We start from the raw sequence: 16,654 nt of genomic DNA, 5'->3' as shown, positions 1-16,654 counted from the left end.
AAAAAGGTGCAGGTGCCCAAAGCCCTCTTCTTAAACACGCGGCTGCCGCAATTAAATGTGAGAGCTCTGAATAATGAGGCAGCTTAATCCTTAAGCCATCTGGGCCTCTTTAATCCATATAAAGCCACTCCCTGCCCCGTCAGCTCACTCCTGCAGCTTTCTGCTTTCTTTCATTGTGACGCTTTTTCGTTTTTTTTTTTGCTCCGTCTTTCCCATATGAGTCTTTTGCTCCCAGCAATTGCTTGAGGCAGAAGACTAAGCGCCGGCCCTCAAAAATAAGTGCCGGTGCTCAGCACCGGAAACAACAAGCACAAATTAAGCACTGGTGTCAGCTGATTGGTCTAGGGCTCACATGTATGAAAGATATCTATCCAAAGAATACATTCATATCCATTACATACTTCAAAGTGTTGAGGAACACATCCTCTTCCCATATAGCTTGTGGAGCTACAGCAAATCAAGACAGACAAGCAACTGGTCATAAACACTAGCCCTTATTGGTTATTTCCATGTCTTTTTGAGGGACATTCTAAATAGTAACATTATTGTATGCAAACTGGAGAAACATTGCGCTAAAACAAATGTATTACATTATACATTTTTACATAGGCTATGTTACATTCCTGTTGAATTTATGTCTTTTCGTCTGGATGTAGCCATGCCGTGTGTTTGGCATTGCTACACTGAGGTGGACTTCATGTTTTTAACATGCTGCTATCATAATTAGTAGAGGCTTTTTAGGCGTGGTGTCTGAAATGTGAACCAAGATGTGAACCTATCCCCACAATTAGCTCCCATGGATATGCTAAAGATCCGGCAAGCTCTATCTGTAAATATGTCGCAAATGCACTATTGCTAGTCTGTTAGGTTAGTCTGTCTTCTTTCTAAATTGCAAGAATTTTACATGCATTAGAAATATATCCAAGGTGGGAAACTGTTTCGTGTAGACTGCTTATCTTATCTCCAATTACCTGTTTCTGAGCAAGGCTAGGATGATAAAGATGAGTTTGAGTGTGTTTTTGCAGTGGTTGAGGGGTCTATGGGGCAAAAAGGGTTATATCTCTAAGACTGACTTAGAGTTGACTACCTCTCAGGATCTTTTTTTGCAGAATGTTTTTACATATATCACAGGAGGTTGACCACAACTTAAAAGGCTCACGAGGGAGCTTCAAAGCTTTGGACAAATTTTGTCTGAATTTGCAGGTAAAAATTATTTCTGTTGACTAGTTTATTTGCACCAACAGTTAACTCTGCGTGAACGCATTATCAAGATAGCTCGTGAGGGGCATCTAGGTATTCCCACTACTTAATTCTTATTTTGGCTAGGGATGGACAATCCAGTTGGAAGCATTACTGGTGTTTGTCCTGATATATTGTTTCTGGCAAGATTTGGAAAACTAATGAAAGACCTCTGTTTCTTGTTCTATTACTTAATGGACATTGGGGTAAGATGATTTTGGGGTTTTCCTACCCCTTCCAGTTACTTTGTTCTAAAAAAGGGGTTTTAAATTTCAAAATAGTTATTTTTCATTTTTTGAGTCTCCCAATACAAAGAATGTGATAAGCTTCTTAGAAAGTGTGTTTCTCCTCCCCCAGGGAGATAAATACAGACAATGAAACTCATTTTGTCTCCCATGAAGTGTAACAATTCTTGAAGTTTGAAAATATGAAGCATATTCAGGTGACTATTTACAGTCATTTTGCTAAGGGTCTGGTTGAACGGGCTGTTTCTTGAAGGAGAGTGTGCAGTCTGCTTTTACAGCTGGTCTTAAGGTCTCAAACTTTTTAAAACAGAACGTGTGGGCTTATCTTTCCACTCTTCAAGCAACTACAAGTCTTTCACCATTCCAGTTGTCAGCAGGGACAGACCCTGATTTAGGCATTGTTCTTAATTGGTTCAATTTGAATTAGTCACAGAATGGGAATTGGGAGAAGTTAGTCGGTAAAGTACGTGAAACGGTTCTTCTCAACCAAAGTTTACAATTAAGGGATTTTGCTTTCCAGAAAACATGTGAAAAAAGTTGATTTTTCTTTCGGCAGCTGGGGTTTGCTCAAGAAACCTTTCAAAAAAGGGGAATTACAGATGTTTTCTTCCTGCTAGAGTAGTAAGGGTGAGTAAAAGTTCTGACTGTTATCTGGAAAAGGGTGGAGGAATAAAAACGTTTTGGTTCCTATCACTCATACACAGGCTGAAATATATAGAAGTACTTGCTTGGGTGGTGTGGATTCCTTTTTAGATTCCACAGATTCTATGTTGACAAGTGAAGTTCGGATTTTTGGTTGCAATATTATTTCCTCCACTAACCACGTAATGTAGAAGGGGCTTTTGCATCTCATGTTGGTCTAAGCTTGAAATCTGGTGAGAAAATTGTTATGCATAACGGACACCTAGCATTGGATCAACAGACATTGGCCTTGATTCCCCAAAATGCCAGGCATAGCGGAAATTAAATTACATAACCATTTACCCCAAATACAGCACAGGAAGTGACATAATACTACCCTTCACCCAGTGATGTAACGGAAACTGATGTCACATGACTGATGGCATTAAAGTAGTGACTTCATTGATGTTAAAGATTGACTGTTAACTTCAAGGGAAATAAAAAAAAACAGCTGTTAAACAGATAACAGTTTCCTTTATCAACCATAGATATTTTAAGCAGAGTTCCACCAATATATGCCAGGGGTACTACTGTCATGTGCAATTATAGCCCAAAATGCCTGGGCATATACATTGTATGCTAATGCATTCGTCAACATTGCCCTCTTCCCATACCAGCATTTTGCTTCAATATATGCAAATATTCTAAAATGTAAACCCTAATCTATCTGCTATCTTTCAGATTTGATAAGAATAAAATAACTGTATGTTATTTATCATTTGATTAAGGAAATAAATAATGGTATTGAGACCTTATAACAACATAGGGGGTAATTCCTAGATTGGCGGGCGGCGGTCGCCGCCCGCCAAGCGGGAACCGCCAGAAGACCGTACCGCGGTCAAAAGACCGCGGCGGTCATTCTGAGTTTCCCGCTGGGCTGGCGGGCGACCGCCAGAAGGCCGCCCGCCCGCCCAGCGGGAAACCCCCTTCCACGAGGATGCCGGCTCCGAATGGAGCCGGCGGAGTGGAAGGGGTGCGACGGGTGCAGTTGCACCCGTCGCGATTTTCAGTGTCTGCCACGCAGACTCTGAAAATCTATGTGGGGCCCTGTTAGGGGGCCCCTGCAGTGCCCATGCCGGTGGCATGGGCACTGCAGGGGCCCCCAGGGGCCCCACGACACCCGTTCCCGCCAGCCAGGTTCTGGCGGTGAAAACCGCCAGAACAGGCTGGCGGGAATGGGGTCGGAATCCCCATGGCAGCGCTGCTTGCAGCGTCGCCGTGGAGGATTCCCTGGGGCAGCGGGAAGCCGGCGGGAAACCGCCGGCTTCCCTTTTCTGACCGCGGCTTTAACGCCGCGGTCAGAATGCCCCCGGAAGCACCGCCAGCCTGTTGGCGGTGCTTCCTCCATCACCATGACCGCCAGGGTAGGAATGACCCCCATAATCTGCTACATGCTATTTCATGGTAATGATGCATGTGGCAGAAACTTGAAATGCATATTCTCAAAATCCACTTCCCTCTTGGTAACATCCCCAAGTTTATCCCCAGCTTCTAATATCCAGTACAATCTCCACATGTGCTGTCTCAGCCTACAGTACCACTCCCCCAGAAACCTTTTTTTATCATTCACAAAGGCTAGAGAGGTCAACTGGATTCCCTTAATGAATGGGTTAGCACCTCCTTTGCAGGGTTGGTAACTTTTCAATAGTTAACAACTATATTTGCGGTTGCAAACCATTGATACAGTGCTGGCTGGATTGCAGTTTGGAAGGGATGCCTTAAACAGGCCCCTTTCGAAGTTTGATCAGTATCTATTTCTAAACTCATTTTGCAATTCGGTATCCCTTCGTCGGATGGGTTTAGCACCTACCACAAAGCCATTTTCTGTTTTAAGTCCTGTGATTTTGCGAATCACAGGGTGTATGGCCGCAAAATTGCTTGGTACATCTGGCCTCTAGTCCTTAGATGTTCGTATATGGCATTCGTAGCATATGGAGCATTGAAACGTACACTTGTTTTACACATTTTGAAAAATGTATGTTTCAATTTAAAGTATTTAAGCAGACAATACCCTTTTTTAAAAGCACACTGCATGTGTTCATCATTGATATGTCTTCCATGAAATTAAGCATACAGAAACGGTAAGCCATTGTACCATTCAACTTTCTTCATTAATCCCACATTAAAAAAAAGGTAAAAAAGATGAAGAACAAGGATCCTGAAAATGATTCAGCTCCTACTGGTAGTTGAAGCAATGTTTACCTTTCATTTATGTTTCTCTCTCAGACTTTTACCTTTAGGTCCCAGGCCTAACAGAGAAGGGGAGTCAGGTGGACTCTGAATGGCATGCTGCTTCCACTCATCTAATTAGCTTGGCCTTATCTGAAGAATTAAGGTTGGATTAATGAAAAGTGGTGTGCAGCTATAGGAAAACCAGCACGAAGGCATGTACAGCTGCTAAGACTTGTTGGGAGGCAACTTCTCAGGAGGCCAACGTATCGTAATACCTCTAGGAATATGAAAAACGTGATAATGGAATGCTTGAATTAATCTCAGCCACTGGTATTTATAAACCCTCAAGGCTCACCTGACAGAGCAACAGTGAGCAGTCCTCTTCTACCTCAAGTCATAAAACAATACAAGGCATGTAGGCTAGTATATACCGTGTCCCATGGACCCCAGCACCCACAACCACTTCTCTTCTCAGCAAGGCCATGGCCCAGTTTTGGCCTACTATGTACCAAAACCAAAGTACAGGCAGAATTACCTGTAGGTGGTCAGCCTTTTTTTTAAATTGTCATACTTTTTCAGGTAAACAAAGTGAGAAACAGGTAAAAATTTAAAGCAGATTCCCCAAAATCACACAATTGCGTTAAGAGATCAGGCCACGATAATAGCCTCCTGCTTCCTATTCTATGGTAAACAGTTACTTAGTTAAACTGGAACCAATCTCCTTCCTCAACTGTCAGTGCCATTCCAATCTCTAGGAACTAACTATCTTAAATGCTCTTAGAAAAGATGATAAAAATGCAGTACCCAACAGTTACTTATTAGCTGGGCCCAGAGGGACTGTAGTCCCTGTCCTGCATGGCACCGTAGCCACACACCACAGTATGAATATCATACACTTTCAATGTTTTTCCGAATAGTTTGCTTTATTGCAAATAAAGCAAATGATGCCTACCCACGAGGTAAAGGGATTTAACAAGGTTTGCCTAATTGTATTCACTGGTGAAAATGTTATTAGAACTTACTCTGTTCTCCTAGTTATACAAGTACAACTGCACCTTTACTTAATGACATCCTTACCACAAATATTAGTTATAGTGCTTAGAAACAGAAATGAGGCATGAGGCACTATATAAAACCACATTATTAAAAAACAAGTAGAAGGATGTCTAGCCCTATGTCCATGACCTACTCTGCTTGGACAGACTGAACCTGCATAAACAAACCCCTTTCGCAGTTGTGCCTTTCAACATTTTCTGTGTTATCATCACTGACAAACTAAGGCAGATTCTCTTTTGCTCCATTGTATTTGTATAGCACACTTATAATAAAAGAGACCACAGCACCGTAAGAGCACGCAACCTATTTTAAGCACAGTGAGGTAGTTGCCAGCTCAAGCTGTTTTAACAGATCACGATGTTAAATTATGATCTCCTTAAATTAGCCCCTTCCTCTCCCAGAAGGGATGTTCACATCCCCAGTATGCTTTCTTGGGCCTGGGCAATGAGGCACCAGTGAACACAAAACAATGCAAGAATATTGCACCATTGTATCCAGTGTGCCCCTAATAAAGCTGGCAGGAACATGCCTCAGTTTTCGCACTGAGCTGAAGAAAGTGGGCAAGGTTCATGGAAGCCCTGTTTAACTTAAATTCCTGGTACTGCTTTTGCAATCCCTGAAGGCAGCGGTTGCAAGGGCATGGCCAGGGGTCGCAACTACAACCCCAGGAGACCCCTAAATGATGTCCATGTCGGTCCACGACATCATTCAAATTTTCCGATATTGGTAATAAAACTAGTATCCAACTCTCTTGTTCACGTAGCACTTGAACTGTCAAATTACCTGACAAGTTGTTTGATTATGATTTGTCTTAATTCTTCTTTGTTTGTGAGGGGAGAGGGATACTGTAAATGTAATACAGTATCTTATTTGTAAGGCGTTAGTTGTGGTTCACTTATTTCTTCAATGTTGCTTAATTATTTGGGAATATGGAGTGCTCTGGTCATTCTACCATTTCTAACAGTAGCCATTACTGCTGCTGACTGCTCATGTGAACAGTACTCTCCATATCTCAGTTGTTGTGAATTGTTTTCTACAAATAAACCCATGATCGTCTCCTCTATGTTTGTTCCCTCACTATCGCTCTACCACAAGATCCTTACTGAGGAATCCTGAGCAAGCGCGGTTAGAAAGACCAAACATGAGTTGTGTGTCATCCACATAAATGAGACATTGAGCCCCTGCGTGAGGGGTTAGACTGGGAAGAAAACACATTTACAGACTGAACAGGAGCAGGATAATAGCAGCCATTTCTGGACAACACAGATCAAAAAGGAAATTGTTTACAAAGGTTTTTTGTAAAGATTATGCATAGTCATAAAATATGGCATTTTAGGGGGTTAAACATAGTCATTAGGAAGCATGTAGGTTGTACCCTTGATAATAGTGCAAAACAATGATATTGCTAAACATATATGCTTAGAAGGAAACATCTCTTCTAGAGAGAGGGTCTTGAATTACTTTTAGATGAATAACGATCACTAGTTGCATTTGCTGCTTGCAGTTCTATGCAGAATACAACACTTCAAATATTTAGCTTGAGAGAAGGGTAGGTGGAGACCAATGGTGTCATGCTTGCATCCACATGCCTTGTCTCATTGGTGACAGAAGGGATATTCTGAAATGCTAAGTGGTTGTGAGTCAGTTGAAGCTGGGATGGTACTAATTGCTGACACTTGTCTTTTCTCTACAATTTGGCGGCAAGTGTCTACCCACCATCTGGGAGAACAACTCTGCTTGCCTCCTGCTCACCTTGTCTCTTGCCTGGCTGTGTCTTTTTCCTGGCCTGCTGTGTACTGCTGACTGCTGCTCAGTGAGCTCTGTGTGTACCTGTGGACCTGCGGTGGTGGTGTTGTATTCTGCCTCCTTTCATTTTGGAAGTAGCTTTGTAGATTTGGCACTTTCCAGTGGTAGTGTGTGCTGACTACTCACACACAATTATCCTGGTGTGAGAGGGTGAGGTGCGAGGGGGTGATTGTATGGTTCACATCAGCTTCATCCTGTAACCCTGTTTTATCCCCAGCATGGTACAAAGCTCAGGATTTTTACCTTCGTCCTTCTAAAAAGAATCTTGTTGCATTTGGCCATTTTATGAAAATGAAAAATCTTGTAACATTATAGCAAATTGACAGTTCCTAAACTCCGTTCCCATTACTTTTTAGAATATTTAGTACAATGTTTAGCTTTGCATCATGTTTACCTTTGTCCTTGCCCATCACTAGTATGTCATCTTGAAAGCATACTGTCCCCTTGTTTCCTTCAAATAGCTGATGCATCAACCACTGGAAAACCGCAGCAGCTAATGCCAAACCAAACAGCATTCTCACAAATCTGTAGCAACCAAAAGGAGTTTCTGCAGTCGGAGTGTAGCGGAAGTTGATGATAGGCCAAGGTGAGATCTATGGATGAAAACCACTTAATTCCCTTGGTCTGAGCAAGTTATTCATTTATCTTGGGCAAGGGCAATTTATCAACCACAATGCCCTTGTTGAGATCTCTCAAGTCTATGTATAATATAATTTCCCCACTGCCTTTCTGTGCTACTATTGATGGGGCCAACCACTCAGGGGACTCGACCTGGTCAATGATAACATTAGTGACTAGATTGTTTAACTCAGCACTAACGTCATCTCTTAGGATAAATTGTATACTTCTCATCTTGTGACAAATAGGTTTGGCATCTTTTTTAGGATGATCTTATGTGTCAACCTAATTAACTCTTCAATCTTTCCTGAAAAGGCTTGTGAAAACTGTTTTTGCGTGTGAGAACCAACCCCCTCTTCTATACTCTCTGCTCACAAAACCTGCTCTATACTATTAGGGTTTAAGGTACTTCCTAAAGCTCTTTTGTCCATCCACTCAAGAACTGAAAGCTTTTTTACAGCTACATATAGTTTCCCTAAAGCTTCCCTGTTCTTAAACTAAAACTTCAAAGTCCTATACCCCACCACTGGTACACTTTCAGCAGTGAAGCTTTCAAGATGAACATCAGGAGGTAGCATTTCTCTGCGTAACAAGTTAACAAACTTTCATTCCCAAACCAATTGGTCAACAATAGTGAAGGGAGATCCAGAATCCTCAAAAATTTAACGTTTTTCCCCTCCGATTCTCATGTGACAATTTTTTTCCTTGAATTGGTGACCTAGTTCGCCATGTAGTAAACTATGCTTAAACACCTTTTCCATTATTGAAATCTTACTTACTAGAAGAGTCTGTACCAGATATTTCAGCTACACATTTCAAACTTTAATAAAATGTCCTACAATCCCACCCAATAAACATTTCAATTTACTTGCAGGACAAGTTTTACTAGAAGCAAGATTATCTTGACTTTCACATCTAAAACATTGGCCAATTTTCTTTTTCACTGATGCATACGCATAGTGACGAGGTGGCCAAGGAAGAGCTCTCTGGATGAGAATTGCAAATGTTTTTGAGAGATAAGAAATACACTTTCCACCAATGCCCAAGTGTACTTGATAAGAGGGAATAGGGGTAATTCCACCAATCTACATAAGTTCTAGGATTTCCGTATCATGCGTGAAAGTCACCTTGGGGCATAAAGTGTAAGGTAAGAATCACAGGGCCTGATTTAGATATTAGTTGACAAGTTACTCCATCACAACGGTGATGGATTTCCCTTCCACAGAATACAAACTCCATTAGATATAATGAGATTTATATTTCGTTGGATGGTATATATGCCATCGCAAGATCTAAATCAGGCCCAAAGTCTTTTATTGGTGGACAGGAATTGATTTGGAATTAGAAAGGTATGTCAGCAATTGTAAGTCCTTTCCTAATGCTGATAAATCCCACGATGTTTTCAGCTCACCACTTGGGGCTACGGACAATCCAGAAGGTTCATGGGAAGCTTTGGCCATTGACATTCTGGGGTCCATTCTTAATTGTGATGGAGTCCCCAAATATGTTATGGTCATTCTGGATTTATTTTCCATGTGGCCAGAGATAAATGTATTAGCCAGAGTACCTTCCCGAAGATTGCTTCTGTCATTGAAAATACTTTCCCAGGAGTGTATTTCCAAATCACTTTACCACATACTACAATTTGTGTCTGAATGTTTTAAGCAATTTGGGTCCGAGAATTGAGTAAAACATAAACATATTTCACAGTATCAGTCTGCTAGCAACGGTTCAGTTGACTGCTTCAGTAGGTGATAATGGGAAGTGTGCAAATTGCTATACATAGTGGCAAGCATTGGGAGAATGAACCCAATAGATTGATTTGGTCTGACAGGATCACATAAGCATTGGCTGGTTATAGCCTCTTTAGAGTATTGAGAAGTAAAGAGTAATTCATGAAGCATAATGCTGCTTGGTTATCCAGAAACCAGCAGAACGAATAGTCCTCTTCTGTTGCTGTAGATAACATGAAGAAAGCCCAATAAGTGTACAAAGAGTAGCATGATCAAAAGCACAGTGTGAACAAGGTAATGTTGGAACAGTGGGATTAGAGGCGTGTCACGTTGGCAGAAAAAAACAAGAAGACTCAGAGTAAGTTCAGCAAGTCTTTGCAAGTGACCCAGATATTTTCCAGTTCAGCCATGTTAAGCCATGACAAGATCTGGCGTTTTAGTAAACTGGCCAAATGCAACAAGATTCGTTTAGGGAAGGACACATGTAAGAATCCTGTGCACTGTACCAATGCTGGGGGTTAAACATGGCTGTGGGATGAAGCTGATGTGAACTATGAAGGTGTACCCAGTGAATGAAGGAAGGTGGTAGATACAGGCACTCATCATGAATCTGCAATACAATCTAATCACAGTGTAAACTCTGGGAATTGTTATTATGCTCCCATGCAATCTAATCGCACTATGAGACTTGGAAGGGAAGTTGTACAACCTGGAAGATTTATGGATTTTATCATGGGTAATGCAGACTGCTCCTTCTGTAGTTATTGTTACACCTGGAAGATTTAAGGATTTTGTCATGGGTGATGCAGACTGCTCCTTCTGTAGTTATTGCTCCAGGGTATTTAAACCTGTCCTTTATGTTTAGTAGTTGTGGTAATTGCCTTGTTGGTTCTAATACATTGTAGCAATTTTCATTGAGTTATAGTTATATGTTTCCTTATTTTTAATATAGCAATTATTGAAAAGTGTTGTGTTGCTTGCATCCATGTTCCTTTTTGTCTCCTTGTTGACAGTAGGGGCATTCTAGAATGGTAAGCGGTTAGGAGTCAGTTGATGCTGGGACGATACTGATTGCAGACACTTGTCATGTTACTGCACATAAACCTCTACAAGTTAACTGAACTTGTCTTGTTGTGTAGCCATTTTAGCTGTAGCTCCATGCCGGTTATTTTAACACACTAGGCCAAGCTGCTGTGCACTCTAAATTAGATATATTTTATTCGGCTTCATTTTATTGTTACAGTAGCCACTTTTACGGTCTTGTTTTATTTGCTGTTTATCTAATTGTTTTTGCCTAGGCCAGCACTCTATTCTCAAACATGACATTGTTGCTCACTCTGTGCTTCTTCCAAGGCTACAGCACGGTACATTGCTGGTGAATGTGGTATAAGTTTAGTCTCCGACATTCATAGAAAACACACATCCTTACATAGGGACATTTTCTCAGAAGATCAGTTGTTTTAATATAAAACACTTCCCTGTCCCATACACGTTAGAGCAGTGGTTCCCAACCTGTGGTCTGGGGGACCCCTGGGGGTCCGCAAAGCCTCTTCAGGGGGGCCGTGACTGCTTAGAAAATTAAATAATATTAACAGATTAGGTCCCCGACTTTAGGTAATGACTCAGTGGGGGGTCCCCCCATTCCAATAATGGTTCATTGGGGGTCCCCTGGTTCCAGTAGTGATAAAGTGGGGGTCCACAGAAGTCAAAAGGTTGGGAACCACTGCGTTAGAGGGAGATTCCAGCCAGAGAACCACTACTGTATGCTGATTGCCAAATGCTTCGCTATAGATGCTAACGCAGGCTGCAGGCCTTTGCTCAGGTATGGGGGATGATGTCTTCCCAGGGGAACCTGAAGGGCAGAATTAGAGCTTAACATGTTGTGCTCTATCATTGTCTAGTTAGGAGATAGTCTGTCAACTGTAGTGACAATATGATAGCATTATTTTTATGCTTCGCTTTTCTCGTCACCGTTTTAATACTGTCATGCTGTGTCTTCCTGGTTATTGCAGCTCATTCTTTGCTATCTAAGATGCAGTTGTTTTATTAAACTTGTTATTGAAACATATACTGCCTCTGTTTGTCATTGTATATATGAGACTAAATGTAACTGAGTGAAACGGATGAGACCTGAGTGACCATGGCTTCCCTGAAAAAACAATTATGTCATGCGCCCGGCTGCCCAGTCATCCCAACCCTTGGGTGGGGATGAGGTCCTGCTAGTTGGTCGGAGCAAAACCCGGATTGGAGTGACAGGTGTCACCTGCAGTGGGTCCGACTCAGTCACCCAAACCGCGGGCGTTCTGCCACTCAAAATCCAGTAGTCTCTTTAGAATAATGAGAGCCTACGCGACAGTCTCTTCACTACATTCAAGAGTAGGAATTAATGCCTATCAAAAAGGCAGGGAGATGATGGTTACCTAACACTACATACCTTTGTTGCACCTGGGACTTTAGGCTAGAAAATGGTTTAAGTGGTTGGTGTGTGGGAAGAAAGAAGAAAAGAGAAAGGAGAGACACATCATTTTGTTAGCCAGTTAAATTATATGAATGTTTCTAGATATACCTTACTTATATATTAGTGTGATTCACACTGCATTTGTGGCGCTTCTCTTCTTGTGCTCAGAATTTGGAATTTGGAATGATTGATCTCAAAAAGTTGGGGGGACTCTAAAATGTATTAAATTCTTTTAAATGTCTGCATTCTTAAAATCCTGAGAATATCACTGCTAGATAGTATAGGTCCCAGTTTTATATGATTGGGGTTCATGGAATAATCCTCTTCCCAAAACGAGAGCCCAGTAATATGGCCAAAGACACTTTAAAATCCAAACTGCTGCTACGTCACTATACTAAAAAATTAAACAGCACAACAGAATGAGCCTGTCAATCTGCCATTCAAGAAGCAAAGCTCAGGTGGCCTAGCTTTCGCCATTCTCACACTTTTTTGTGAAATATATCCCTCAGAATGCTCATGTGAGCAATATCTTGTTCTTTCAGTAAATAAGAATTAACTCACTTGCTTCCTTATAAACTCGTACCCGTTGCTGAACTAAAAAAAACTACAGATATGTGAACACCAGTGCTTAATAAAATAAGCTGATAGGAAAGTGCAGCTGCCCATATATTTTCTTAGGAGTTAACTGCTAATATGTGTTACTAATAATGCTACAGATTGCTACCTCCAGTGCCATGTATTTTATTCCTTAGCTTTACCTGACATAGGGCCTGAGATATATCTTGACAGTGTTTCCACAAAGGTGGGTCAACTGTGGACTCGAAAAGACCATCAAGTCATCGGTGTTCCGCCTGCAGTATTTAGATGTTACAGCTCGGCAAGAGGTTGACTGGTGATGGATTGCTGACAGAGGGAGAAGGCAGTGGGACCCAATGGACTTTGTACAATGGCAGGGGCTGTAGAATAGAGGTACCCGCTGTACCTTAGCCATAGGTGTCCCCCTGCAGTACACACTACACAACACACCAAATACACCATCATTCATTAATAGTCCAACACAACACATGCCGAAAACACACATTGACATACATCTATGACACAACCATTGACATACATATATCCATGACATATACCCATGACACAACCATTGACACTGAACCCTCACATGCCACAACCACAGCAACCAACACAACTACACACTGAGCTACACAAACACACCCACATACAAGCACAACTACACACATCACAACAGCACCTACCACATAACAACACTGGCCTGAATGTGTCACATGGCAACACAACATACACTACAATATTGCTCTCACATGCAAGTGACACACATACAGACACAACCAAACCAACCACTCCAGCTTCCTCAACAAGTCAATCCACACACACACACACCCACACATGCACGTACTGACTCACATACACAACAGATGGTACAAACCTACTAGCACAGGTCCCCTTGCAATGCGCACACATGAACACTGTTAACAAGTGTAAATGTAACACTGTGGTGCCAGCCTTCATTTGGCAATTAATACTGACTCCACAATGATGTGTATATGTGAGTGACGTGTGTTATGCAAGTGTGTCCCCAGCCATGGGTGAAACAATTGTCTCCTTAACATATGGATGTCTCAATGATTAAAAAATATAACTGTGACATGTATATGCCTGCAGTGGTCCCAACTACCTGTTCAGTGCCCACCCAATATACCCTGGCAATATGGCATCCCTACCTTCGAGTCCGGCGATGGGTGGCTCATAAACTTATAACCCACTAATAAACATAAACTACAAGTACTAGTTTTCAATAGAAACAGGAGTTGGTTTGTTATCTGATGGCCATGGGGCATCCAGAAACATTTATATTGGGTTGGACTTAGTCTGTTTATTAAATATAAAGCAAGCCTCACAGCCCTATCCCAGACAGTCACCCCCCCATCACTGAATGGTTCACTGGGCTCTGTGCAGGACAGGGGACATTTGTCTGGGCCTTTCTGACTAAAAATCAACCAATGGTAAGCAACCAAATGATTATCTTTGTTTGAGGGCCTGGTGGGGTCTTAGCGAAGCTTTCCCTGGCAGTTGCACCATTGCCACTCTGGAGGAATTGTCATTCCAAAAATGAAAAGATATGTATGACCCTCACCTCAGTTAAATCCCAGTGCAGTAGAATGAGTCCCAGTGCTGTGCCCAGTCAAAAACCTGCTCAGATTAGGCACTGTGGATGTTAAATCAAAGCTAACATAGCTGAGAGCAGAAGGGAATTCTAGACATGCCTGACATCATAATAATAAAATATATACATGTATCTGCACTTTAAAACGTCAATTGTCTATGGGAGCTGTGACTGAAAGTAGCTTAAGGGCAGCTTGAAATATACCCTAGGGCACTAGAACCATGAACATTTTTTCGGAATGTAATAGTAAACTTTTGTTAAAATCGAAGATTGTTCACCATTGGTATGGACTTTTGTGCTGTACCTCTTTATTTAAACTGACTAGACAGATGTTTGGATGAAGTTATACTGAATTATGTATCTGAAAATGGAGTGATCCATAACGAAAGTTGGTACTCTAAATAGAAAGCCATTGTAATATGTGCATGTTTAAGCGATGGCTTAAAAGGGACATTTTATGATATGCTAAGAAGGGAACTTCAAAATGCAGTGACAGAAAATGTTAAGATTAGCTGTATACCAAAGATGGGTAGCCTGTCTACTGTGAGCAACCTGATGGGATCCTAGGGAAACGACAGTGATCTGGCAAGCCAAATGAATCTGAAGACATTGATTAAGGGGGGGGGGGGGAGAAAAGGCAGTTTTGCAGTTTAACAGCAATGTAGTTGCGTCCTGAACTTCAGACACAGTAGAGATAAAGAATTGTGCTTTATGTATATGTATAGACAGTTTTCTCTCTGTGACATTGTCGTGATAATTTATAATCGTTAATGTTTTTTTCGAATAGGCCTGTCCACGAAAAGCCTTCTCTTGAGAGCATAAGTGGGCTGATTGACAACTATCTCATATAGAATGCCTGTAGCAAAATGTAATAGACCGATTGACTGTAACAACTATAAAATTGCTAAAAGCTAGAACGGACCATTCACGTTTTCCGTCGATGTCTAGAACAGAGAAGCATCAGAATAATATATTAGTGCTCCAGCTACTCGTGTCACTTTCTCTACTGGGTTTTTCAATCATTGATCAAATTGCAATTGTTATTTCAGGTCTTGTTGCAGACACTGGCCTGTCATTTTCGGATGTTGTGAAATTAGCACCTGAACCTAAACTAGCAGCGTCACCAAATCGTGAAGCGGATCAGGTAAGTACTTATAGAAGAGGTGGTGAATCAACTTTTCTTGTGTTAAAGATGTAATGTTTATAACATAGAAACATATTCTGCAAACTGTACATTATGGCTGTTGACCGCAAAATGACGTAAGACCAGTGCACTCTTGAAAGAAAAAGAAGATCTGCAAGGAGAGAGTACTCTCCTTTTGTAGTGGAATACCTTCAGAAGTGAGAATAAACTGAAAGACTTTCTTGTAAAATGGCAAAGAAAGTGGCTAATGATGGTCATTTTTAATTTGATGGAGCAAGATTGCCACTATAAATCGCCAGCGAGCCTGCCCTGCCAAACTTCTGGTCTCCTCCTTTAGAGGTGAGGGAATTGCTAATTGTGACAGGTTGGTAGTAGAAATGACCATAAGGGGTGTAGGGTCAAAGAGAGGTGTATTAACAACACCACAGCACAGTCCAACCTTTCTCCTTCACGAGAGCTCACAGTCCTCGAATACAGGTGATGGAATGTCATGTCAGCATAGAACATTCTATTGTGCCAAGAACACTGAGGGGCAGGGGGGCAATGACAAGTAGGAGAAACCACCTTAAGGATATCACACTAAGTTTCCATTGGTGGAGCCTCATCCAGTAATGCCAGTGCCAGCCTTTGGCCTGACCGTCTATCCACTACTGGACTGCCAAGTCACAGTGGTGCGCCCCCTTACCCCCACCTTTATATAGGGCTGCACATCTGTCAACGATTTTTCCATTAGCAACTTCTAGAAGGAACATGTTAAAATCTCGTTAAATACAAGGGGCTGGGACTTTTGTCCTTTGTAGGCAGAGGGTTTGATGCTACATAGCACAATAGGGTGCCAAGGAGGCCACTTCAACATGACATCCCGCCGCTTGGCAGTTAGCAGTAATGAAAGTGTAACCTGCCACACCGGAGGATGCACTTCATACAGAAATCCCAGTCAAGCAAGGAAGGATCTCTAAGTATGGCAGTTCTCCATAGGCGGGGTTTGGGAAGGATGGAGGGGGGGAGAACAGGACTTCCTCAGACTTTACAGACTTTCAAATATCTTGTTAGAGTGCTACTAGGGGTAATGATAAGGATCCGTTGTTACTTTTAAACAACACGCTAAAAATCTTTATAACTCTTTATGTAACACTCTAGTTACCTAAAGGCTATGGATAAAATATCCTTCATCATATGGATGGATTGGTTCAGGGAATTATGAGGGCAGATTCTTGCCCAGATGTATATTTCCTCACTATTTAGAGGATTTACCATTATCACCTCTCTCCACATCAGCCTCTTTGTCATATATTGTATTCACAGACAGGCTGG

The 16,654-nt window shown here is 41.7% G+C and overlaps 1 protein-coding gene across 4 annotated transcripts in view; it reads left to right on the top strand.

The window, feature by feature from the left end:
- XYLB (xylulokinase) overlaps positions 1–16,654 on the top strand; it is an 830,291-nt gene that overhangs the window by 621,830 nt on the left and 191,807 nt on the right. For all 4 annotated transcript variants that reach the window (XR_011199144.1, XM_069211091.1, XM_069211089.1 and 1 more), the window contains one exon: positions 15,246–15,340. Coding sequence is in view for 3 of the 4 variants with exons in the window: in XM_069211091.1 (XP_069067192.1) it covers positions 15,246–15,340 (95 nt within the window). In the remaining variant the exon portion in view is untranslated. The remainder of the gene's footprint in view (positions 1–15,245; positions 15,341–16,654) is intronic.

Source organism: Pleurodeles waltl, chromosome 10 (genome assembly GCF_031143425.1).
Source record: "Pleurodeles waltl isolate 20211129_DDA chromosome 10, aPleWal1.hap1.20221129, whole genome shotgun sequence".
In the NCBI taxonomy this organism is placed as follows: Eukaryota; Metazoa; Chordata; class Amphibia; order Caudata; family Salamandridae; genus Pleurodeles; species Pleurodeles waltl.
This window is presented reverse-complemented; position numbering and strand designations above follow the sequence as displayed.